We start from the raw sequence: 27,899 nt of genomic DNA, 5'->3' as shown, positions 1-27,899 counted from the left end.
ATTTTGTACACTTTTAACAATTACCCTGCATCACCTGAAAGAGCCAATCAAATTAAGTCGCCATATGGGCAAATGTGCCAATTGATTTGGTACTTCCGCAAAACCGGAATATTGAAAAGGCCAAGCGAAACGATGACAATTTTATACGACGTTTCGCTGAAGATTACCATCCATGGATGGCATTTTGTTTGGAAATTCTTTCATCCAGCAGTGGATATATCATGGCGGATGCTGATGATGATAAGGGTTTCAGAACATGACTTCAACATAGGTCTGCTTTGTCCACAAACATTGTAGCATGTATTAATTTACTCATGCACATAGCTCTTTTTTACGTAATTATTTGCGCATATTTCACATACTAATTCTTATTTATTTATTTTGGCATTCTTGGCTTGACCGCCAATACAATTATGTATTTTTAGAGCCGCATGACAAAACTTGCAGACGTTTTCCGTGGAGCGGAAGATGCCATAAGATAGTGGCGCTGGTCACGTTTAATTCATTCTGGCAGCTGAGAACAATGCGAATACATGTATGCAATATGCATGCAAGTATGTACTTCGCATAATATTACTGCATAATGCATGCCTTGCCTCAATGTGTAGCTTATTAAAACAAAGTGAGGCAGTTAGAAGATATCTTGCTGTGTTATGGAAAATGTATGCTCCACTAATGAATAGAAGATGAAAGCATGCCTGGGGTTACATGTGAAGAACTGCTATGCACATAGACGATGGGTGGCTGCGGCTAACGGGACTTAGTGTTGTTACCACCACACCTATTTGCCAGGTTGCATTTTTCAAACACGGCCAATACAGCTGTAACGGTCCCACCTGATGACGGAGACTTGTGTTGCCTCCGAAATGTCATGATTTATTATTTTATTTCTATTATTATTTCTATTTTTAACATACGTGACTTTACCAAAAAAACCTAAGAGTATGAATCATTGCAGTCACGAAAGCTTCAAATCTAGAAGCAGCATTATGTTCACTACACCCACACAGTAATAACCAGGGCGGCCGCTGGATTTGAACCATATACCTCTGCAGCAAGTGGTGAACACGCTACCGCTGGGCCACATCCGCCACCCATAACCACAAGCAGAGCACGTGGCAGACTGACGTCACCAGTGGACCAGTGTACTTGAGCGCGTCAGTCTTGCATGTAGAGACAACCTTTTTTTTTTATACGTTCATTAAAATATATATTCATTACAAATATTAATTCAGCCCTACCAAACAATAATTTTGCCCAGCACTTAGAGTAACTACTGTCAAAATAGCAGGAAGAATAATCATAATTATAACGATAATCTCTCGTGAACAATACTAACGAAAAAGCGAAAATGTACTTTTTTATACTTGTTGAATAATTCGACTGCGCAATTATTTGCTTCAATAAATTATCAAAAGTACATGTGCCACAGGCATTGTTCGTGATGTTGGCACAAGTCTTTGAGCCATCTCAAGGGTGCCACGGTCTACCATGTGATCTGTCCCGTGGCAGGGATTGGTTTTCCCAGATGCATACACTTAGTTTTTTTTCCCAATCTCCTGGGTGTTCTTTTTTTTTGCTAACGAAGGGGGGGGGGGGAGATATGAAGAGTTGATCAAAAGTCTTCTAGACAGCTCATACCGAATGTATAAGGTCTGTTTTCCCTCGTATACTGTACAGTATACAAGTCCTTGGTCATACATCAACACATGCATAACGCAATACATATTATCTATAAACACACGTGTCCACATAATCCTAATACGTTACGACATAGTTCAAACCTGCAACAAATATCGAGTAATTGGAGAAATGGTTATGATAAATTACATATTTGGATTTTACTTACAAAATAGCATTACGCATTATTTGACAAGCTTGATATGACCACATTTGCTGTTTGTGCCAGGCATCATGAAAAACATGCTTTAAATTACAGTACAATCCCTCATTTGCTGCGTATTAAATTGTAATGTCAATCTACACAGTAATATGATTTGTCATTTTCGTATTAAAACTAATTTCTGTTTCATGTGGTGTCATCATTTTCCGTATTTTTAAAGAATAATGTGGAAGAAAAAAAAGCAGAAACATAGTGAAAAAATTACACCACTGGAATTTTAAATCTTTTCTCAATTCTTGACCAGCATCTAGGCTGTGCTAAGTCATATTCGCAAAGAATACAGTATCGTGCATAACCATTTTGCTTCACAAACGTGAAGCGATAATTTTCACATTTTCAACATCATCCTCATACTTTTTAGCCACTCCTCACGAATATATATTTACGATGTAATTCAACATACTTTATCAAGATTAGCATGTATCCAAATTACCTGGCCATTTAAAGTCAGACGGCAGGTGTTCCATCCCATTTAAGAGTGAACCAACGCCTCATTTGTTACTGCACGTCCACAGCACCATCAAAATAGAAATGGATATTTGCAATTAGCACGTACACTTCCGTTTATTAACCAAATTACGCTGCTTACAGGATTTATGTGTCTGAATTTAAGCACCGAAAATTCATCCATACGCAATTATGTTTTGTGATATTTATCTGAACATGCATTCGTTAGTTCTTATTATGCTATGAAACTGTATAACTGTTCTGAAAGTGTGTTTATTGCAACAACAAGACATGGATGCGGACGTGTCGAATCAATATGCTCGCATTACTGACACACTAATAGAGTGTAGCGATTCTACCCCCATCTCCGCACGGTCCCACGAATTGCCACGATTAGGGGTCACGATTAAGGGTCATGATGAGATTCAAGAGAGGATTATTTTTGAACGTTGTGTTGACTGCAGCGGCCCCGAGTCCATGATGTGGTCGCACGCTCCTGTAACGTACAACATGCACCAATTGGAAAACATTTATTCCTATACATGCACTTGAGTCGTGTATTATAAAGCTTAATAATTAATATTAATTTTCGATTTAAAGCTTTCGTGACTGCAGGGATGCATCTTCTTGGTTCTTTCGGTAAAGTCACGTAGAAGGGAAGTAATAAAATTATAGAAATAAAAAAATAAAATAATTCTCACGACGTTTCGGCCACAACGCAAGCAGCCGTCCTCAGGTGAGGACGGCTGCGAATTATTGTATTATGTTTTATTTTTATTCTTTTATTACTTCCCTTCTACGTGACTTTACCGGAAGAACCAAGAAGAATTAATATTAATTCGACTTATCGGTGTAGTGTTACACCCCTATTAGACACCACTTGGGGTTTGTAATATTAATGATATACCTGCAGTGAGCCTTAATTAGAATATGCAAATGACCTACGTTTAGGGAGGCGATAGCCGCCCCTCTGGATGCAGGCGTATGTCAGCTCTCACGCCGTGTTCCGCGTGTGTAAATACGTGAATGTGCGAGGCGATACATTTATTTACATTGCTTTAACTTGTTGGGTGTGACGGGTGGTTTTTTGGGATTTTTGTATTTTATACAAAACACAGTCTTCGGAATTAGTTATTTTAAAACATCTCCATACACAATTATGCAAAAAAATGTTAAAGTGTGGCAAATGGACGTAATATATATTTGGCGAGAGAAACTTACTGTGAAAATAAAAGTAAAAATTACATCAACATATCAGGCAGGGAACAGCTACGTTAAAACATCTGAATCCTGCATAACATTTGGCTGCCTCTACTTCGATAATAAACAATATGTTCTAAAATTCAAAAGGAAAATAAACATGTAATTGCTTCTATTTACTTGAGGACAATTTCTTGCGGCTAGCTATAATGGAAATGAGTATACATTACGGACGGTAAATGTTGGTAGGCGGATTAGCCTCGGGCAATGAGGGCAGTGAGGAAATTATCAAAGCCAGCTGCCAAATCCCAGCTTGGTTCTCTCACTGTCCTTGCATGTCACGGCATCAGGACACACAAGGGAGGGAGGCTGATGGATGCCAACCCTGTTTTTTTTTTAGCAGTGAACCAGTACTGGCACACTCTTACTTCTCAAATGAATTGATGCTCTGTTTCCTGGATGCATGATGTGTGCAAGCGGGCACTGCGGTATCCCCAGGATTTACACGGTGAGCTTTAACGGCAGCATGGGGCTCGAAGATTTGGCTCTTTCTATCACCTTGTCTCACCCTCTCGGAAGCCGATTCTGGTTAGTATATGGATGGGAGAATGTCTGCCTATACTGTAGCAGGTGTTGTGGGCTTAGGTTGCAAGGTGACCAGCAGAGGGAAGTGCAGGATTTTTTAAAATGTATAATATATGGAAAGCTTTGAGCGTTAGCCCCTCGAATGCTTGTGCTTTCTCCAGGTACTCGAGTTTATTTACACGTAAAGCTTAAGGTTCATAAATGTGTAGTGACGTAAATAATCACTATGGTGTTTAGCGCCAGCTACTGTCACACGAGTGGAACTGTGCGTCTTGAGCCTTTCTCTGGCACCAGAGTGGGTATGGCATGCAAGCGGGCCCTAGGGGGCATAGTTCTGGTGATGGTCTGAGAGAGGGCAAGTAAGGACGTGACAGTCTGGGTGAACCCGAGAGGGCACGTGACCGGGACAGGGTAGCGAGGGGGCCTAAAAGGGGACTCGGGGGACACGTGATGCTTAGTCGAGAACCTTCTGGTGAGATCCAGAAGGGGGCGTGGCCGAGGGCGGAGCAAGGCCACACTCGGGAGCTTAAAAGGGAAGTCCCGAGAGCGATCACGGCTGTCTGCTGTAACGGAACTCTCGGGGCTACGTCTCTTCGGTCTTCGGTCGTCAGTCTTCGGTCATTAGCTCGGCATCGTCGATCAGGCAACATTTTGCTGACCTGACCCGTTAATGTAGTTACCCTGTTGGAGTCCAGTTAACCAGTGTACGTTTATGTAGGAACCCTGTTGGGGTATTGTAATAAAAGTGTTGCCTCCAAGTCAAGTGTGTGCCTCCGTGGAACCCACTACAAATGTAATTGGTCTCACATCGCAGTGCAGGACCCTACTGAAAGAGAGTCTTGAGACAGTGAGACTTTCGTGGAAAAAAATATGTAAATATGAAGGGACAGCCCTGCAATTGCTTGCTCATCCCACGTTTGGATAAAGGGCCTCCACTATCTCTAGAAAGCTCATACAGAGGTATTTGGCTTTCTCCTCCATGCTAACCAGTTGTCCTGGAAGAGGTGGGAGTACTCATATTTTACGCCACCACAAGCCACCTGCCGATCGACTAACCTTTCTGGCTAAATAGAGGACGTGACTATTGCACGCTTCCGACACATCGCTGAGCATCCGCTGGTGCCAGGGCTGCAGACGTAGGACATGACGGTGAGTCTTGGTCAAAATAATGAGGCCACGACGACGATGCCCCTTTTTGCGTCTTGGTGCAGATGCCCCGAGAAGGAGCGGCCCAACGCGGTGAGGCCGTGCGTGCTGATCTGCCGCAAGGATTGCATCGCCACCCCCTTCAGCGACTGGAGCTCATGCCCTGCTACCTGCCAAGAGCGTGCGTGCCTTCTACACATCCATCCCTGTTCACGTCTTCATGTCATCATTTAGCGTCCTTAATTAAGAGTTGTTTCATTTATATTTATTTTTTGATCATTATACTTTCGTGCAAAAAAAAACAGCTGACTACGAACTGGCGAGAGGTGTCTCAGCTTTAAAGGTCGCAAATCCTTCTTGGTACGTTGACTTGAACCATCAGTCCCTCTGTAAAATAAGTCAACAGTGGTTTTCCTTTTAATCGACATGCCCCCATGTTAGGATCGTTGAATTTCTACCGCTGGCTCAGGAATGCAAACCGGAGATGAGCACCGCCTCAATGCTCATTTGAACAGGAAATCACTTTGACTTCTTTACTTTATAGAAATTAGGAGATCGGAGCTCAGGCATAGAGCGCTTTAACGCCTCTCGGCTGCTTTAATGAAGCCACGTAGAAGCCAAGTTTGTAATTTCTTTTTTCTATTCAGCGAGTGACTTGCAGGTGAAAATTCAAGGAATAATTTCAAAGTTTCCAAAACCACATCACTGCAGAGCGATAATTTCATTTTTCCTCATTCTTTGTAGAAAAAAAAAATACAAGATTTCTGTGCCCCAGGGTTATCGTGTTATACATAAAATCATGCTGCTTGCTCCATGTGACAGGGACTCTTTGTATTTACCGTCTACTCGTGACATCAGATGATAAACATTGGGCTGTGCAAGCTTTTTCTTGCTGCATATTCTACTGCTACGCAGAATTCACTGCTACTTACAAAAGGTCAATGGGCATACATTCAATATTGTGATATGCGGAAAGAAAATGGGAAGGGAGAAAAAATGTAAAGGCTTGTTTTTTTTCTTTTCCATATCAAATACCATTCTATCCCATATTGTTACACGGAGTGATGTAATTATAGATAGCCCAAGTCATTATAAATTGTAAGGTGTTCAGCTTATTTTTTTCCTTAACCTGGTCTCCCTACATTATGGTTACCTATCTTAAAAAGTGTTTGTCGAATGACATTTCCCATGGCCTATTCAAATTAGCGATACCTTTGTCCGTTGAAAAGCATAAACTTCTCTATTAAACCAACATTTCAGAGCCCTTTCGTATTAAACTGACATGCATTGAACAATATTGCAGAAATGAGTTGGCGGAGACATAACCTGAAAATAGGATTCGATCACCTGCACATAAACAAACAACGACAAACAAAGATCCCCCGTGTAGCCTTAACAGATTGTTGAGGCAAGTGCTTTTAGCGAGAACCTATGAAGGCTGGCATGGTACACAAGGGGGTGGGTGGCCAGCACCAAGCCCGACTGTCTTTGGCTCCCTAGTGGCGATTATTTTACACACCGCACCAGGTACTCATTTGAGGTTGCGTCGACCTAGGAGAGGCCGAGGACCAGTTCAGATAATCGTCACTGGTGTTGGCCGTGAGCGGGAATCTAACGCGGGTGGTTGGATTTTTTAGCGTGGAGCGCAAACCGCGACACTACATGACCTAGCCACGCAGGCTCTGCAAGAGGTCCAACATATATGTAGTGACATCGGGGATGTCACTGTGTGGTGCCGGCCCGGGAGGGCCATGGCGTGCGATGTCCCTACGTCGTGGACAGCACCTTGTGTGTTGCTGTGTGAGCCCGGCTCTAGCACAGCACGGCGTACGATGATGCACCGTCATCGCGTACACCCCGTAGGTGGGTGTAGTACCAGCCCTAGCGGGGCTTGGTGAGCGCTGGGATAGCACGGGCACCATGCATAGCGTGCTGTGCGGGCTGCCACAAGGGGAAGCGGGAGAGTGTCAGCCCAGGGGCAGGGTTGCCTAGGGACATGGGACTCTGGTTGACCCCGTAGGCACGTGATCATGAGTGTCCACAGAGAGACCCCCAGGTGGGGGGGCTAGGGGTGACCACGTGTCCGGGGAGAGCTCTCGAGAGGAATCGAGAGGGAGCTGGAACGCTCGAGAAGGTGGGCGGGGCCGAGGGCGGAGCCAGCCCCGACCCGGGAGGATATAAGGTGGGTCCCTGAGAGGGACCCGATGTCGCTTCACTCTCCAAGCTGGAAGCTCTACGTCTACAAGCTGGAAGCTCTACGTCTACAAGCTGGAAGCTCTACGTCTTACGTCTGAAGAGGCACCGACATGTGGCCGGGACACGAATGAGGGTCCGATCCATCGTAGCTGTAACTCCTGTGCGTAGTGTAGTTAGCTGGGTGGTCACCACCCTAGGCTGTATCTGGTAAAGGGGCAGTTACCCCGTTGAATATACGCGTTGTGAATAAATGTGTTGCCTCCGAAGAATATACGTCTGCGACTCAGTTAGACTCACTACACATATATATAGCCTCCCCTGACGATGGAGTAAAGGAAAGTTGCACCCTTTTACGCAATGTAAGCAATCGCATACAATTACTCGCATCGTTAACACTTTGCGCATGAACCATTGTTAACACTTGGAGTGTAAACGTTCCCATTGAAACGTACTGCAATTTGCGCGTACACTCAGAAGGCACACGGTTCAATTGCTCTTTGAGCTGAGGCAGCTCGCTGAGGCTGTCCATGCGTCCAATTCAAGGAATCCAAATGTTTGATAAATGTGCTGCATGGGAAGTAGAATGACTTTAAAAGATAAGAACCTGACTGTAATCTACAGGATCTCTTCATATTGTACCATGCTGAATCCTGCCCGATACGCGTAAAAGTTGCCATATATTGGTTCTTTTTAATTGGTTGTTAAACTTTTTAACCGTCCAATAAAACGGCATCCCTTTCCCACTCACCTCCCATCTCGATAATAAGGTGTGCCATTAATAGACTGAGTTAAACATGAATTCCTCATCTGCTGTACGTGCATTACGATGCACTTCTCATCGACATCATAATTTGCGTCACGTTTTTTGTGGAACTCGCTCTCTGGCAGTCTCGATAACATTTCCCATGGAATAAAAATAAAATGAACAGACATTCATTTATCCACCGCTAGATAAAGGCTTTCCCATGTCATAGCGGCAATGAAAGTTGTTCTACTCGATACTTTTTTCACACTGGTTAATATGGATTGGTGAAGAAGGCACCCAGGACCTGTTCAGACATCGCTCACCACTGATAATAACCAAGGCCGGGAATAAAACTCAGGTGGCGAGGTGCAAAGCGCATTGCGTGGACCGCTGCACCACCGCTTCTCCAACATAGTCCGTTCAACACTCGCTGTACAATTTATTCCGTCTTGTGCAAGGCCTTCTTCATATAGTCATCACGTCGTTTATTGTGAAAATTCGGTCGCAGTTCCTATGACCACTGTTTCATTGCTTTTATGGCTTTATTTTGGTGATTTTCAAAAAGTTTTTTGGTTTGGCCATGTTTGTTTGTTGTAGTACAGAGTTAGACTGATGGCCTTAATCTAAGTTGTCTTGTGGTTGTTGTTGTTTGACTTGCATCCCAATGGGATATTTGCACAGGGTTGGTGTACGGTGCTTTTTCTGCAATATTTTGTTGTCTTTTCTTAGATTTTCTGTTTGCACATAGTCACTTTAAGATGTTTTCTTGTTCATGTTTTTTTTGTTTGTTGCGGTTGCACCCGATTCAAGAGCCGAATAGCTCACAGGGCTATACCTAATAAATTAACTTTGAACTTAATATTAAGGTTTTTACAATTTTGTAGTCACACTCTCTGCCGTGTTTTTGCGTTGCAGCACGTGTTGTTCGACATGACACCTGACATTTCGCTCCACGTGCTGGGAGCTTCCTCAAGAGATAAATTCATTTCCCGAAGAGGTTGCCGAAGAAGCTCCCCAGCACGTGGAGTAGAATGTTCCGAACACCACGCATTACACCCCGAGCGCACGTGGCAGAGTTTGTGTCTTCCCATGCTAAATAGAGAAAGATTACAAAAAAACGATCTGTTGCGTTCTCCATGGGCAGGTGGCGGTTCCCCCAAAAAGCAGCGTCGTTGGCGCATGGTCATCCAGCAGGCATCCCACGGCGGGAAGGAGTGTCCGCAGAACCTGCAGGAGGAGCGCGACTGCCAAGACCGGCCGCCCTGCCACGCCTACAAGTGAGCGCCAGCTGCATTGTCCTTTGGCACATGTCAAGTCGAAGGTGCGCAGATTTATAGAGGCAATTTAAGGCGCCGTGACAGTTGGAATTCCGGCTGTGAAGCAGCTGGGGCTGAGCAGGCAGGAGAGCTGTAGATATATCTAGAAGGCCAATGAGCCATCCACAGAGCCATTATACATTATTCATTGCTCAAAACCGTGCGTTTGTTTATTCGGTGACATACGTGCATTGAAAAGTTTTAGCCGAGCTTTGTTCTGCAAGGCGACGGTCGCCACAACGTACTCTTTTTTTGAGGTGCAAATTCCCTCTTCCAGAAACAAATCTCTTGGCAAGTGGGTTCCAGTGGCTGTGCATATCGTTTAGTATAGACTGCAGAGAATCCATCCGGTGCAATCTGTTCAGGGATGTGTGTGTGGAGGTGAAGGTTAGTAAGAGCCGGGCGCACAGCGGCTTTGTGATGCGTCCAAAGGAGAAAAAAAATCGGGAAGTCCGTTGTGCAGAAATTTCAATAAAAGCGAAGTGAAAGTTCCATAATCTTAAGAAAAGTCTGCAGAGCAAAACTCTTTATTCAGCTTTATCTTCATTTAAATGTGCATGCACGTCTACGGCAGTAAAACTAAAATGTAGGTGGAAAAATCACAACACCAGAACGGTAGACAAATTATAGGGGGAATGGGTTTAACATAAAAAGTTGATTTTGACCAACGTAGACACCCGCTACAATTGAATGCTACGTCAAATGCATGTAAATTGCCGTTTTTGTGTGCAGTGGTGAACATAATGTTTACCGTGAAGGGAGCTGTGCTTTGTGCACAGTAATAAAAGTGTGCCGCTAGTAGCAGCCATTACAGTGGCAATGTGCAGGTCATAAATGTTAATGAACTGGACTCTAATGGTGGGGGTTTTATGTAGACCTCGGGGAAAATAGTTTTCATTCAATGCTTTATTTGTATTGCACCCTTAAAGATTTTAGACACGGAATGACATCATCCCACAAAAGCGTTTAATGAATCTTGGAATGTATTTTCGTGCGAGGCTGTCACAATATTTTTCGTATTGAAAGGGATTATGGCTGATATTTAAGAAGAATGGTGGAGCAACGGCCGAGGAATCGTAGGCATCCAAGAGAACTTACTGAGAGAGAAGGGGCGGGTGAGATCGACTCCTGTACAGGTGCTAGGTGGATTATTATATTGCAGGATCGTGAAAAAAAGGGTGACCCCGTGGGGAGGCCATCCATCATGGCTGATGATCGTGGTGATGATGATATATTAAGTGTGGTTACTATACTATGTTTAGTAATGTAGTGTTTAACAAGGCATCTATTTCGTGTTTGAACATTTTGAAACCTGTTTTATTGCCACAAAGAGAAAAGCCTATTCAAAAATTTTCATACTTTGATACTGGGAAAAAAATAGTCCCATAATATAGCTGCTCAACCCGAGCTATCAGTGGTCTATTACGTGCATTGTCTTTCTACTGTTCACCTTTTGGCGTTCTTTGGTCTGAAACTGGTGAGCCTAGGACACAAAGAAGGCCAATCAGCTCCGAAGACAATGCATATCCTATCAAAGCATGTTTGTGTTCATGTTCACCACAAGTACGTGTGGTTAATGCAGACTCGATTTCTTGCAAAAGCTATCTATTTTGGTGTTTGAACATCTTAACGCCTGATTGATTTCCACAAAGGGTCAAACCTATTCTTATTTTTCAATGCAGTGTTTGTTATGCTATGCGTTGAGAAGCAAGACAAGCCAGAGCATTTTGCATGCTTTGTTTGAATGTGTGCACCCCAGTGTTCATCGCCATTGTCAATCCTTAACTCATTGTAGAGGTCCACATTCCCGTGGTAGGATCCCCGATTAAAGTGGCACTCCACTTTTTCAGTCCGAGAGCTGATAGAGGACAAGTTGACCCACTGGTCGGCATTTGCGCTCAACACTTGTATGCCATTTGAACTCAAAGTAGAACTTTCGTGGGGAGAAACAGGGCTTTGATGCACTTTTGCATTCACATGGTAACTTAAGAACTAATTTTAATGTTAGTTATATTTTTATTTTATTTCCAATAATTTATTTAATGCTAAATTGCTACGAATAGAATACTCCTCGTATTTCATTAAAAAAACTCATCATTTGTCAATTTTCCTCAAAGCCCCATGGTGTAACATGTGATCTTTGGTTAATACGTAAATTTATCTTTCTGCCCTTGCTCTCCGCGATGAAGATGTTTCATTGCACAAAATTACTTTTTTTGGGTTATCAGTCAGTATTATTGATGAATGCAGTATATTTTTGTTATTTCAATTGTTTTCATTTTCTTTAATACATTTATGAAATTTTAACAAATACATGTATTTGTAAGAAGCGTGGGATTCTTATTTTAGTTGAAACGTATCGGTGATGAACACACGTCGCCGCTAATCCCTTCTGAACGACGTGTGATCACGCACGGCGGAGGGGCGAGTGACGCCGTTGTGGGTGGTGCGCCTGGTGGCAGGTGGAAGGCCCACAGGTGGCGGCCGTGCCAGCTTGCTCCGGACTATGTGCGTCGAGGCATTCCAGGGGCGGACGAGGCATGTGGGCCAGGACTTCAGACACGAGGTGAGCGCGACCCGTGACCAACCTAGCCAGCCAGCCAGCCCACCCACGCAGCCACTCACTCACTTACCCCACCCCACACTCACCAATGCTCCCCCCCCCTCTCCGCCACTGCCCCGCCTGTGACATGCATCATGTCAAATACCATTGCTCCTGATTCTGGCTTGGCGTGCTGTCATACGGGGTTGCTGCTTGTCCAAGAATCGCAGCAGTCAAGACAGTTTGTGGGAAGTGGGGGCAGCAGGAGTCATCGCGTCGAGCTCTGCTGCCGAAGCCGGGTGAATAAAACGGCGGCTGGAACTCATTCGCGATTAACCTTGTATACCCAGGCCAATTCACACCCATTCATTTGGCTCTTGCTTTGTCGGGTACACGTGTCAGTTGTATTGTAACAACGACGACCGACACACGTTCTTACTTTACTCTGAGCCTTTATTGTAGACACGAACACTATTTTTTAGGCGCGAATTTCGTCTTCTCTCCAACCGTCCCTTTCCCCTTGAGCTGTCCCATTTCATATCCCTCGAGCCCCTTTTGTCGAAGGTTCGCTCAACCTATTTCCCCTCAACCAATCCTGGTCCTGCTTCTCGAATGGTTGTCAACCATTAACCCGACAGTCAACCCTCATTTCACCGCCTTTTTACAATTGAATTTCTCTTCCAATCAGTTTAATTCTGTGACCGTAACCAATCCTCTCTGAGGCCTCCCTGCACCAATCAGATGCCTTTCTTAAATCCACTCGGCCTCTGTCCATCCATCGGTACAAATGGGTTCACGAGAGTTATTTGATTGGCCGGTCACGTGTGGCGTGGTAAAGTTTGGGTGCTCCCACGTGTTTTCAAGCTGTCTGCCAAGCGTGCGGGGAGTAGACCAAATACCCCGCAGAGGACACTCTCTAGCACCCACTCGAGTGGAGGCATGTTTGCCAGCAATAGCGTGACATAGCAGTTGCACGGCTGCATCTTTACCCCTTTAAAACAAAAACAAAATCGAAAACACAAGAACCTCATCTGTGGGACCAAGTGTGCCCGTTTTTCGTCCAAGAGGGACATTTAAATATGTTTCATCTCAAAAAAGCCATTGAGAGGTGGGTACATGCCCTGGAGGGTTGGAGGTGTCGATTGCTTGATGTATTCTTCAGTAAAGGGCAGCACAACTCGGGGTGTCACTTGGCAAGAGTCGGAGAGCTTTGTTTTGCCGGGGCTGCTCCAAGAAGCAGATCGCCCACGGCTTTAATAGTGCTACTAATTTGTCATCGTTGTAGTTGTTATCATTATTATCAGATACAACTTTTTCTATCCACCCGTACAGAATAATATAATGTAATGTGTACAATTAGTAGACTTAATAAGGTAAAGACGATACCAGGTAGAGGGGCAGCCCTGCAATTGCTTGCTCAAGCCACTGCTGCTGGAAGGGCCTCCACTAGAGTGGAGCCCCAGAGGGCTGCTCTTGAGGCTATTTTGCGAGTGTCGCCGATCCACCCTGTCCCTCTGCTCCCGCTGTGAACCCTCACGAGGGCGGACAGGTCGGCAAAATAGATGACGGTAAAAACAATCTTCTTGGTTCTTTCGGTAAAGTCACGTAGAATGGAAATAATAAAATAATAAAAATAAAACATAAAAAAACTCTGTCTCCTCGACAGACCTGTTCTCCACCTGAGGACGGCTGCTTGCGTTGTGGCCGAAACGTCGTGAGAATTGTTTTATTGTTTTATTTTTATTATTTTATTATTTCCATTCTACGTGACTTTACCGAAAGAACCAAGAAGATGAATCCCTGCAGTCACGAAAGCTTTAAATGATAAAAACTATTTAAAAAATAATAAAGTTCGGAGACGATGAATAGAAGTGTGCGACTCCACAACAACTGAGCACCGGGGGGTGGGGGGGGGGTGAAACGGCGTAACTTTATTTCAAAGCCTTTCTCGTAAGGGAAATTGCATATCTACAATAGCGATCGAAAACATTTTCCACGTCACAACACCCCAATTGAATTCCTTAGTACGAATTCTTCCCAAATCTAAATTGGGTGGCGTGCCCCGTATTCTGCTGTGCACATGGAGGATCGGGGTCCAATCCCTGATCATCATTGAATCACTGGATACCCATAGCTATACAAATTGGTGTCTTGGGTTCCCATTTACTGCAGAGTGCACAATTATAAGTGTGATAAATCACAGGCGAGCTCACTCGGCTGCACGAGCGAGATGTCTTGGAATAGGTAGGAATACCCACACTTTACCCCACCACATGTGAACCTGCCTTTCAACGGGAATCAACAAAGTGAAAGGGTTACCAGCTCCATTGAGTCGATCTGAGCCATTTGTGGAAATTCCATATTGCTGTGACAAAAGGCGAGTCTCTCCATAGGACAACTTATCGTTCTAAGCCAGTTGCTGTACAATAGCATTTAAACATTAAGATGTAAGGCTTTCGTGACTGCAGGGATTCATATTCTTGGTTCTTTTGGTAAAGTCACGTAGAAGGGAAATAATAAAATAATAAAAATATTATTATGTTTTTTTCCCTTCTACGTGACTTTACCGAAAGAACCAAGAATATAGCATGTACACATGTTTAAAGTCTGTTTCATGATGGTGACGTGACTTTAACAAGTAGGCTTTCACGATCAATATTATCCATAATAGAGGTTTTTGAGCTAGAGGGCGTAAATATAAATGTGTCGTTAAACCCACCACCACCTGACACAGACAATTAGTACGGTTTGCCACGTAAACACAACATGCCAATTCGTTACTAGTTCAGCACACAGGTGTGGAAACACATTGCTCCCGTTCTCTGTGGAGCGACGATTACACACAGGCAATGCGGTGCGTGGGTCAGTGAGGTCACGTTGACGCCAAGCCACTGTCAAGCAAAGGCACCAGGGCCACGGCCTCAATGTGAAAGTTGGGGGCGTGTGACGAACAGGTGGCTTCCCGGCGGTTATTGGTTCGATTGCTGATGGGATCCGTGAAGTTCACCCCTTACTTAGTCAGGAATAATTGTTCTACTTTACTCTCATTCTATCACATTAACTGGCTCCTGACTCAGTACTGAGGCTGCTGTTTTTTTGCGCTAATGTGTATTTAACGGTGCTGTTATCAGCACCGTTATCAGCATTATTGTCACATTGTTGAAGGGAGAAAAGCAAGGACTATAAAAACAAGATACCGTGATTCTCTTGTCCAAAATTGTGTGGGTGTTTCTTATCCATGTCCAAACATCTTGGGGTATGCGGACCCCCACTACACCCAGAGAGTGGATGTGCCCCTCACAGGCAATCATCGCAGTCCTCATACTGTGAGGAGCAGTGTCACCTGGCGCCGTAAGCCACGCGGGTTGCAGACAACCCCACTTCCACATCCAAGTCCTATCAAAAAACACTCTGCGGTTGGGCTTTTTGCCATTTCCAATATGAATTATAATGTTTCTCCAAACCCCTGCGTGGTACCTGGTGATAAATTGAGGGGGAATGCTGCTGGCCAGCCTACACATGGCAGGAACGGGTTATCTGAGTTGACCTTGTGCAATTCAATGAGCTGTGAAGTGACAACAGAAACAGTGTGTGGCACAGACGTCTGCTCTCTTCGCTGCAGGCAGTACACATTTTGATAAAAGCTTGTTAATTTTACGTTGCTTGGATCAAATAACATGCCACGTAGTGATTATTTTATTTATGTTTTTAATTGGTTAGCTCCTTAACGCTGCAGAATAGCTGGCATTGTATGGAAGAATCGTAATATTGTATAACTACTGTGTACTGTATTGTCTATATACCTGTGATCTTGGCAAATATGCGTTGCTATGTATCTAGACATGTGCAATGTAGCTGCAATTCGTAAGAGTGAGGTGGGGGGATGGCGGAGAGATTTGCATACTGTGCTATGAATCCGATGACCGAAGTTTGATTCCTGGCCATAGTGAATTTTGGTCAGATAACTTCCATGGCTTTTACACAGCATGGGGAGACCTTCATCCAGCTGTGGATTTACATAGCGCTATACATTATTATTATGATAATTCATAAGATTACATGCCACAGATATATGATTAACTAAGAAATGCAATTTAAAGTGAGCTTGATAACAACAACAAACTACGTATTGTTATTCAGGTTTGTTTTCAACAATGTTTTGGTCTGGTAATGTTTTTTTAAAGTTACAAAACGCAATTGTCTTGTGACAATGTTGAGAATGCATGACCTTTTATGACCAAAATCATGTCGTGGTGGTAATACATATCTGCTGCCACTGCCACACTCGTGCATATTGCTCCTTTGTGTGGGATTGAGCCTATTAGTGCAATGAAGAGAAACCTTTCCATTCCTCACACGAGCCTTTGAGTGCACAAGACAAGCAAATAGCCTTCTCCTCAGGGCCACTGGAAACCTTTTATACATTCCAGCTTTCCTCTCGCAAATGTAGACTGAATAGCTTTTTGCCAACTCCAAAGAATTGAATAAAAAAAGCCGCATCCCCCTGATATGTTCTGATAACCTGTCACGCTCACATCAACGGCAAAATATGGATGCAACATTCGTGGTCAGGTCAGAGACAGGGAAGGGAGTGAGAGAGATGCACCAAAGCACGTAAACAAACAAAAAAGATCGCACAGCACTTCAATCACAGGCTGATTGTGGCGTAAAATCACGTTCGCAGCCAGGTCCGGATATTATTATTTGGAAACTGTTACAAAATGTAAAAGTTTACACTATGAGACCTCCTTTACCAGTGGCTAAATATAGTAGTAGGTTTTTACCCTTTAAACTGGTACAAAAACTGACACCTTTATACAAGGCATCATGTTTGCAATAACCACAACACAAGCAGTCAAAATGCAAACAAAAAGAAACAACTCTCATGATGATAATTATATGCACTGCCCTTGAAGTTGATTGGTCCACATCCGAGACGGATTTTTGTGGACCAATCAACTTCAAGGACAGTGCATATAATTATCATCATCAGAGTTGTTTCTTTTTTGTTTGCATTTTGACTGCTTGTGTTGTGGTTATTGCAAACATGATGCCTTGTATAAAGGTGTCAGTTTTTGTACCAGTTTAAAGGGTTAAAACCTACTACTATGTAAAGGTTTGTTAAGAACATGATATAAAATGCGATGAATAATTTCAGGCATATATTTATTCAGCGAATTATCTCTGTGTACAAGAGGCCTGAATATGGCAGCTGTCATTCCACCAAAAGGTGGAAGAATGATGGCTTGTTGCATGTTTACACCATGTTGCTTACATCGTGAATTTTTAAAACATTACCACAGTAAAAGGGTATTTAAAAATAATTCATAATAATTGCTGTAATTAAGCTCACTTTAAAATGTATTGATTACTCATTCAGGTGTTTGAGATGTGTATCTCATTTTGCATCATAACAATAAGAACAATTTCCAGCATTTCGGTTAATCATTGCTGGACAAAGGCTTCCTCACGCTGTGTTCGTGATGCGGACTATCTGACCATAGTTAACCACGTTGATTAGAAGCGGAGTACTATTTCAGATATCACTTGCCGGAGAGCAGTCATTCGAACCACTATCATTATCACCATCATCTGTTTGTAAGCCGCACTAAGCCGTTTTTAAATCCTTTATATTAAGTTCACTTGCTTGCTTGCGCGCTTACGACCGTGCAAATCTTTCGGTAGTTTTTTAACCCACTTCCCGTGATCCAATCGAGCTGACATTTTGCACACAGACTCGTTGTGCGTGACAATTGATTTTCGTGAAAAAATGTTCCGAAAATTTTACACTTTTTAGGAAAAAATAAATGATTTTTAATTACCAATTGCTTAATGGTGGCAGGCAATCATCTGACCCATAAGTGGCAGCCATCTCAAGCCAGAGGACGAGAGGACTCTAGCCGCCATGCATATAAAGGATTTATAGTGAAAAACTTTATTTTTACGGGTTAATTTTTGTAACATCGTGCTACATTCCGCCCCTCAGTGGATGGCAGAAAAAAATTTCTCGCACACAAACACGCCTATTAGTACTCTTAGGTTTTTTCGCTAAAGTCACGTATGTAAGAATAAAAGTAATAATGGAAATATAATACACAAGTCTCCATCATCAGGTGGGACCGTCACAGCTAAATTTACTGCATCAAGTGCAGTAAAAATGTCGTGATTTATTATTTTATTTTATTTCCATTGTTACTTTTATTTTTACATACGTGACTTTACCGAAAAAACCTAAGAGTATGAATCCTTGCAGTCACGAAAGATTCAAATCTAGAACGCCTATTAGTAGTGAGTGTGTTCGTGGTGCTGGTCCACCCACTCCTTCGTGTTCCCTTTCCGGCCTTTCATAGATGCTCGCTAACAGCACTTGCCTCTACAGTCTGTTCAGGCTATACGGGGGATCTTTGCCTTTGTCATTTTGAGATGGATTGAGCCTGATTTGTCGGGCCTGTTCTTTTCAAAATCCGACGTCAGCACGCCTAGTTTGGATTCTCCTTGCCACTGTTCTAGCTGCTAATGGGCTGCAGGAGTGTTCGCCGAATGGGGCATCACCCTTTCCGCACGGTACAAGGGGTCAAAAGCTGCCACATTAATTAGGAAGATTACGTTCTACAGAATTCCCACGTAAAATCAGAATTCTACAAGTGTGCAAACATACGGTACGCAACTCATGTGCAGTCTATCTAGGATTCAACTCGGGAACAGATTGCGACGCTGGAGAAAATGAATAAAAATGCTTTCAGGCTCGGTGGAGAGATTCCATTTTGTAAGCATGTTGTGGAACTTCTTTCGCACCGTAAATAGGCAACCGCGCTAATTGGAGGTGTTTTTTGTGTTTAGACCGCTTTTAAACACCAAAAAGCAGTTTGAGACAGTGGAGAACACCCAAGAGTTATCTAATTTGCCCGGTCAGTCAAAACATTGCTGGATGCCGTGTTGTGAACCAATTTCTGAGCTACAAATGCGACTGCTCATTTTTTGCAAGCGTACTTTACAAGGACCGTGTCTCAATCAACCGGAATGCACCCGATATCGTCAGACTTCGGAAGCTAAGCAGGTTTGAACCTATTTTTTTTGCTGCATGGGAGACAACCTAGAAGCGGTGAGAATCAGAGGGCAAATTTCGATTTAAAGCTTTCGTGACTGCAGGGATTCATCTTCTTGGTTCTTTCGGTAAAGTCACGTAGAAGGGAAATAATAAAATAATAAAAATAAAACATAATAAAATAATTCTCACGACGTTTCGGCCACGACGCAAGCAGCCGTCCTCAGGTGGAGAACAGGTCTGTCAAGCAGACAGAGTTGCGTTGTGGCCGAAACGTCGTGAGAATAATTTTATTATGTTTTATTTTTATTATTTTATTATTTTCCTTCTACGTGACTTTACCGAAAGAACCAAGAAGATGAATCAGAGGGCAGTGCAGGGAAATCCATCTTTCTGTACACCCCCTCCCCCACTCCCACCTTCAGCAATCCACACTGACCAGAGTGTTGAAGTGTGGCCACTAACCCTCGTGACCTGTACGGCGTAGGGGAGACCCTCATCTAGCAGCAGATTGACAAACGGGCTGTACACGTACGTTATAAACTTGGCCGGCAAAACTGTATAACCATGTGACATGGCTATAAGAAGTTCTACTTACGGGGTACACTGAAACACGATATCTCTTCTGCGAGGAGACTTTGCAAATTTGCTCCAACATATATTAGCGTGCGTCACAATATCTTTGTCGAATGTTGTTAACGTGAACACTTTGCCTACCCTTGCTGCATTGCTTCTACCAACACAATGGTGGTGGATGCCACTTCTTTCACAACCATGGGATCAATATTTTGTTGTTATATTTGTTGATGCATTCGCTTTCATTTAATGTAAAAAGCGACTCTTCTGTGCCAATGTAGTTGATGCATTTTCCTTTTAGATTCTAAAAGCTTTTATGAATCATCCTGTGTTGCCCTCTGTGTAGAGAGAATATAACAGTTGCACGTTAACAGTTATGCATTGCGCTTAGCCACCTCCAATGCCCTTGAAGCTTCTGGCAGCCTTTATCTGAGCTCAATTTGGTATTGTCAGTCTCGTGAAAAAGCACACAGTCAGTGTTTTCTCACCTAGTACTGTCTGTGAGAGACACTTGAAATCAGTGTGATTAGTGCCCCTTTTAGGTTTTTAAATCCTTTATATTAAGTTCACTTGCTTGCTTGCTTGCGCGCTTACGACCGTGCAAATCTTTCGGTCGTTTTTTAACCCACTTCCCTTGATGCAATCGAGCTGACATTTTGCACACAGACTCGTTGTGCGTGACAATTTATTTTCGTGAAAATTTTTGTTCAAAAATGTGCCACTTTTTAGGAATTTTTTAAAATATTTAATTTTAAATACCAATGTGATAAAAATGAAACTCTTTCTCAAGAAAGACAGAAATGAATAATAAAATAAAACCGATGCCACGCATATAAAGGATTTATAGTGAAAAACTTTGTTTTTACGGGTTAATTTTTATTCATTTATAGCATGTTTGTGTTTGAAGGACCTGTTGAAGCCCAGGTAATAAACGGGAATAGTGTGCATGGCAAGAGTCACAAGCTTGGTTTCAACCCTCCCCATCGCTTGCGATGTAACATCCTGCAAACGCGTGCCAATGAAAACGACCACACAAAACTCTACCCACTTCATTATCGTCAAATGCAGCAACATGCATCGTGAGTTGTTATCTCAGTGCTTGTATTGAGTACATTGGAAAACAGTTACTTTAGAGCAATTGCTTCCACCTAACATGATGATGATGACATCTGAGGATGCATTCAAGAAAACAAATGTCTGAAAGCTTTTAAATTGCATTGCCTTTATTATGTTGGTAATGTTGGCCATGTCTGGCTACTGAATGATTAAGTACACGAGGAAATCTGCAGCAGGAGCATGATAGAAGTGGAATATGATACAGAAATTGTATTTGGGTAGAGCATTGGTGCAGTGGTGAACATACTGTACTTGGAAACAACCTGGTTGACCTGATTTCAATTTCGTGCCACAGTTTACATCAGTGGCCTCTGATATTTGGACTGGTCCTGCGTGTCCCTCCTATGAGCGTGCCTCACTGACCAGCATGGTAAAGTATGGTCAAACAAACCATGACCGGCATGGCATGGTTTGTTCATCCATCGGTAGATTGACAAAGGGTTGGAAGTGTTATTATGCATACAATTATCAGATAACTCTTACTGTAGTTGGGATGCATTCATTTTTAAGCAATGACATAATACTATGGGGTTTTTAATCCACTTCCTATACAATATATATTTGTGTATTGTTCTCAGAATTTAAACATACGTTCTTGATGCAGACCTGCACCGCAGCAATTGTGATCTTGAAGTATTTGTGTGACATTGCAGTGAACAAATACATGAAAAGTCAAACTCCTTGATATTAAGCCATGTTGTACGGTGGAATTTCATCGCATTAGACCGATGCATATGAGCACCGTTTGATGTGCTTGACCCCCCTCTCTCATTTCGCACAAATCGAGTTTAAATGGCCTAATGTGGAAGTGGCTCCTCATGTGCCGAGTGCCTCGACACACGGGAACCCACTTCCTCAGCCCCATGCGCCGATGCATCTTGAATATATAATAATGTCAGGCTGGGTGTTAGCGCCCAGTTTGAAAGGAGGGGGATGGGTGCTGAGCAGTTAAAACCCCACCGTGTGTGTGTGTGCTGCGATGATGTTGCTACCTTCATGACACCATTGCTTCTGTTAGAATTCACCGATGGTACACGGTGATCATCTGATAATGCTCACAGGTTAGTCTGACAAAAGAGCAGACGGCAAAGCTACGCAGAAGCGGTAATTGCTTTTTGTTTTATTTTGTCGCATTAACGTCTGGCTTTAGCGGTTTTAAGTGCGGTTGTCATAGAGTCAATTGTGTCACTCCACTGTTCTCGTTAATACCTAAATGATGTCCTGGCTGTTAATTTTACATGTATTAACATATCATCGGGCTGTAATGAGTCATTGGGCTTGCCAAATTAGAAATTGGCAGGCTTGGCTGCTTTATGGCTTGCACGTGTGAGTGAAGCTTGTGCGGAGAATGGATTGATAGAAATTTTCTTTCTGAATTTTTAGTTAATCTACCACAAATGTACATGAGTGCGTTCATAGGATTGAAATTAATCCATTGGCAAGAGATACACAATGCATACAAACATATAGAGGAATTTCTGAAATTCAACTATGAACGATATGATCACTGAAACGAAAGGATTTGTGTAAAATGCTTTTGAAAGGGTAACGGCATAATTGTAAATGTTTAATGAGTAAGACGCCACTGTAGCATTATTCTTGGCATGTGCTAGCTTTCTAAATAATAGATCAATGCAAAAAATATGCAACCAAACGTTTTAAAATAGATTTCCACCAGTTAGGATTTGTTTGTCACAGACTTGACTTGTTTGTAAATTCAATACTCACAAAGTATTACCTGAATTCAGATCACTTTTGTGATGATGGTACAACAGCCTACTCTTAATTATCTGGGTTAATGTGGAGGGATGAGTGGAGGTGTGGGTGGTGGGGTAGAGGGCGTTGAACAAAACACAGATGGAATCTGGCTTAGCAATCATTGAAGGATTTGATAAACCATTTCGGGTCTTAATTGATTGTGTTCACGCTTACGGTGACTTTCAGACCGCATTCCATTCTCTTCCTCTCCCCTTCTCTTTTCCGAACATAGATGGACTCGTCCATCTGACCAACTGCCAAATCGCTGTCCGTGGTGCTGACGTTAAGAAAAAACTGCCACTTTTTTCAATTTTCTTGCTGTGGATTTCACACCTGATGATGATTGCTTGTGTTGCAGTCGAAACGTCGTGAGAATTGTATTTTGTATTATTTTATTATTTTATTATTTCCCTTCTACGTGACTTTACCGAAAGAACCAAGAATACGAATCCCTGCAGTCACGAAAGCTTTAAATCAAAATTTCAATCAAAATTTTAAACACAGATAGTGAAAAAAACATGGACTTAGACTTTTAACACGTATTTCTTTTTTACCCACGTAGAATGAGAGTGAAGGTTGAGAATGCGAGTGCGTTTTCATTATTTCTCAAAGGAATAGGTCACTGATGTATGACTTGGGAACAGGTATTAATAGACGCAGTGTGTGTGGAAAAGGCACGAATTAGTGTTAAATGCTCAGTATTCTACTTCCAATCCTTTTTTTTTCAAAAGTAAAGTGAATTCACAACCTGAATAATCCACCCAGAGATTACCCAGGAGTTAACTGTGTATTTTGTATAATTGTCCACGTGGATTTATAGTCACATTTTTACACATCTATGTAGCTGAATCATCATGAGAAGGCCATTAAAGAAATGTATCTGTTTTGAGTCATTATTGCAAAGCTGCTGCAGGTTTTTGGTGTCTCAAAGAGCCAAGCAGTTTTTCACCGTTGACATCAGACTCTTTCAACGCAGGCACCTCCAATTGTGTGCCTGCCTCCTGCAGGGCTTAATTTCAATTAAACATTTTTACTTTATGTTACAATTTTTCTTCAAATGTTAATGCTTTTTGTTACTGCTAATTATTCTGCTAATTGTATTACCCAGTTCTTAAATTACAGAAAAGACAGTCGTGGAAAATATATTGCCATTGTTTTAAAATGTCAATAAAAACATGACTACATTGTCATGGCCTGATTAATCTGTGTGTGCATTTCGCATTATTCACTTACTGGGTTCACATGTACGACAGACCTGGTAACAGTAATTATTTTGGTAAAATTAAAACTATAATTGCGGAATGCTGCAAACACTGCACAATGCAAAATTGTAGGATGCATCATGTAAATATAGAATTTGTCAGTTGCTAGGCACAGTTGTCAATGTTTAAATTGTTAATGAAAATAATAAATATCCTCATGAAGTCATAGTGTGATTTTTACTGTGAACGTATAAGCAGTGGTATTCTAGCTTAAAGCCAAGTTGCCTATGATCTAATAAAACACTAGAATTTAAAAGTACATAATCGTGTAAAAAACACAAACACGCGATTAACATATGAAAGAAAGCCCATTCATATCAGAATTAAGGGAGGAATTGGTATCAAAGTCTCTAATTGCATGGAAATACTCTGCATGGAAATGTTTGGAAAATGTTGTGATGAGTATCTTGTATTGAACTAAATGCATCACCAGAGTCAATAACGAAATAAATAATCACATTTCAGAGAAGAAGGGCAAGTGCCAGATATCCTAGCCTAATATATTTGCTCTTCGAAGGCGGTGCTAATGATAAATGTGCTGATATTTTACTTTTACCTGCGCGAGTACCACTGATAAAGCAAGTGTCCTTAAGCTTCCATCATCACACGCCTCGCTCCCAAACTTGAACGTCTCTCCTGAAACGTGTTGTCTTAATATACGTGCATCTGATCCCTCCACTCCCTCCCACAACCCCACCCCATCCTACCCCCCCCCCGCCTCCTCAGCTGTGACCTGCCGGCAGGAGGACGGGAGCCAGGTCGACCCCGAGCTGTGCCTGGCGGGCGCGGGCGCCCCGCCGGCCCCGTCGCAGGCGTGCCGCGTGCCCTGTCGCCACGAGTGCACGTTCAGTGCCTGGTCGCGCTTCTCGGCCTGCACCGGCGGTTGCGGCTCGACGCGCTCGCGAAGGAGATCCCTCCTCGGTACGTCGTGCGGCCCCATTTGATGTTACGTCGTCATCGTCGGCGTCGGCGTCGTCATCGAACAACGCTCTTTGGGGCGCGTCGCTATAGAAGGGGACGATGGCCTGATGGTCAAGAATAGTAAATCGTTTTAACGCGATTTTTTATATGTATTCCACGCTTAGAGCTGTTAAATACAGAATGCTCGTCACCATCGTCATCATAACATACACGTTTCTAGAGTAAGAGTATGGGAAAAAGTTTTTTTTGTGAGGCTCTGGGAATATAAAATTTGTTGTCATATTGGAAGGGATGATAGCCGATGGTCAAGATGAACAACAGAGTGGCAGTCAAGGAATGGGACGGATCAGAGAGGACTAATCCTGCAGAGATGGAGCGATGAAATCAGCTCGTGTGCAGGTGCTTGATGGATTGTTGGATCGCAAGATTGTGAGAGGTGGCAGTGACCTTGAGGAGGCCAGTGAGTTGACCGTGGCTAATGTTAATTATTAGACGTTTGCTCAGCAAATGTAACAGTTCAGTCTTCCTGACTGTCGCCCCCTGCACCCGCTCAGAATAATGTCTAAATTCGCCAAAATGTCATAGGTGTATCACGTGTTTACTGAACTGCTTTCTCTGACTCAGGTTTCCTTGAAAAAGATATGGTTAGTCATAATGGACTGTCACATAGTTGTAAATAAAGTACATGAGTGAATATATTGATGTCTTGTTACTTGGCCTCACTGGCACCAGGCATGGCATTGCCCTCCCTCTCTCCCATCAGAGTTTGACAAAGTGAGGAGCAAATGGGACATTTGCCCAAGGCCCAGAACTGTAGAGGACCCCATGCAGAGCTATGCATTGTATTGTTTATGTAGCGAAATACGACTGTTATGCCTTTTAGATTTTTTTGTATGGAGAATATAAACGATGCTGTACTATATATATGAATCCCTGCAGTCACGAAAGCTTTAAATTGATACTGTACTAATTATTATTATTACACTTGTTTACCCAGTAAAGTCTCACTGTGTCTCAGGACACTTTTTTACGAGGGCCCTGCCAGGTTGTCGCAGTTGGGGACGATGTTGCTTCGTTGAATCTCAATTTGATCATTTCAGGTAATTTTTCAGCATTGAGAAATGTGGCCTATGCTCGTTATATTTTACGGGTTTTTTTTTGTATAGCTATGGTAAGAAAGCAGTAGACTCAGAGGACACCCATGCAGAAGAGGGAGAGCACATATAAACTCTGGTCGGGAATCAAACCCAGGCGCTCCTTGCTGCGAGACACAAGTGTCACCACTGTGCCACCCAGCCATTCTGCGACCTTTGCTACCTTCATTAATTCCTTCTGTAAAGGAGCGGGCAGGAGGAGGGAAAGGTCTTCTCTGCTCTGATGTCCTAGGAGCATAGATACCGAAATCTGGCCCTCTGTCCTATGTCCCCCAGTCCTCGGTCCTTACCACCTTCCTCCATCCTCCGAAATGGCATAAAAAGTAGAAATTGCTGCTACTCTGTATTCTCGTTATCCCCAACATCTCACTCCCCTCGACAGCAAGCCCCACATCTGACTCGGTTGAATCAAGACCATTTAAAAATCACAATTCCAATGAAATCATCACCTTCATGATTATTTTCAAATCTCCAACAATAATTTTGTCCCTAATTTCAGGGGATGTTATTCACGATTACTGTCTAGAACTAATTTCCATAATAGCTTGTTCACAATTGTAAAGTTTATGGTCACCTCGCCTCAATCACGAAGCGGCTTATTATTTTATTATTAGTATTTCAGTTTCTGTTTTGTTTGTTTTACCACACTTACCATATTCCGGGTTTTACAGTGTTGTTATATTGTTATGAACAAAATGGCATAAGAGATAGAGAAATGTTTTTATTTATTTTATTTCAGCAGGCAGTTTGCATGATTTATGTATTTCGGAGCAAAGCCGACACCACTCTATTATGCGCCGCGCTGAGATGATTCGTATTTGGCAAATAATCCTGTGGAACTAACTGTACAGATGGAGGCAATTTTAATAGACAAACCAACTGTCCTTAGTGATGAGTAACTGGCTGCTGCGGCAGTGGCGGTGTGGGGTGGTGGTGGTAGTGGTGGTGCTGGCCGAAGCGTTTTGTCAGCAGCATTTGTATTATAATCCACCGGAGGGGTTGCTCCCACAGGGGCCTTGTAAGCCTGATTAAAAACCTGCGCTGCTTTAAATGTGTATTTACAGATGCGAAGGCGCAAAAGCACGTGTTATCGACACACTGCTCCCCGCACACATGCTCTCACGCTCAGCTTGTTAATCCCACGGCAGCACTTTGCACTGATGTGTTCCTAATTCCTAAAATCCCTTGGACCCACTTAATGGAAATGCATTGGCACACGGAGACATTCGCAGCAAATACTGTTAATCATTCGTACATTCAAAAAAAGTTAATTACTGTACTTTACATTTTTCAGTAAAGTTGCTCATTCTGCTAGAAGTGGGGGGGGGGGGAGCTTTAATCCCTCCAGAATGTAGATTAAATTTATAAAATGTGAACGGAGATCAAAGGATTCTCTTGAATACATGTAATCTGTTATTATTCTCTTTTATCCAAATACGCAGTTTTAATAATAAAAATTCGCTATTTAATGTGCAGAGATTTGGCTGTGTAAATGGGGAAAAATTAATCTTTTTGGCCACTCCCAAAACTGCGATATTACCTTTGAGGATTAAACTACCTTGTGAGCAATGTAGAGCACTCGATATTTGACAAGGATCATATCATAATGAGGGGCTCGGTAATACCGACATCCAGGGGCCTTGCCTCAAGATCCCAAGGAACACAGCCGACACTGGGGACTTCAGCCAAAAGCAGGGATTGTAGCTGTAACCAAGGGCACAGAAACAAATTACGGGTATTGACCAAAATTAAGGATGTCATCACTGACCAACGATCTGAACTAGGACATTAACTCGCATATAAAACCGAAGATTGAAACCAAACCCCAGTGTCATGCCCAACTGACAGAGCATGCCACAAGCTAAATTGAAGGAATCCACAGGAATCGGAATTCTACTCTCCTGCGTATTTCCAATAATGCATTGCGCACTGCAAGTGTTGCTTTCCCGCACTGCAGCACATACATCAGCTCGACTATATTAGGTGT

The 27,899-nt window shown here is 42.8% G+C and overlaps 1 protein-coding gene across 2 annotated transcripts in view; it reads left to right on the top strand.

Annotated features, from left to right (window-relative positions):
- Positions 1 to 27,899, top strand: part of LOC133346052 (thrombospondin type-1 domain-containing protein 7A-like) — a 234,534-nt gene that overhangs the window by 129,636 nt on the left and 76,999 nt on the right. For both annotated transcript variants that reach the window (XM_061557346.1, XM_061557347.1), the window contains 4 exons: positions 5,347 to 5,462; positions 9,367 to 9,499; positions 12,001 to 12,104; positions 24,564 to 24,758. In XM_061557346.1, coding sequence (XP_061413330.1) covers positions 5,347 to 5,462; positions 9,367 to 9,499; positions 12,001 to 12,104; positions 24,564 to 24,758 — 548 coding nt within the window. The remainder of the gene's footprint in view (positions 1 to 5,346; positions 5,463 to 9,366; positions 9,500 to 12,000; positions 12,105 to 24,563; positions 24,759 to 27,899) is intronic.

This window comes from Lethenteron reissneri, chromosome 23 (assembly GCF_015708825.2).
Source record: "Lethenteron reissneri isolate LAM-NWPU_2019-01 chromosome 23, ASM1570882v1, whole genome shotgun sequence".
NCBI lineage: Eukaryota > Metazoa > Chordata > Hyperoartia > Petromyzontiformes > Petromyzontidae > Lethenteron > Lethenteron reissneri.
This window is presented reverse-complemented; position numbering and strand designations above follow the sequence as displayed.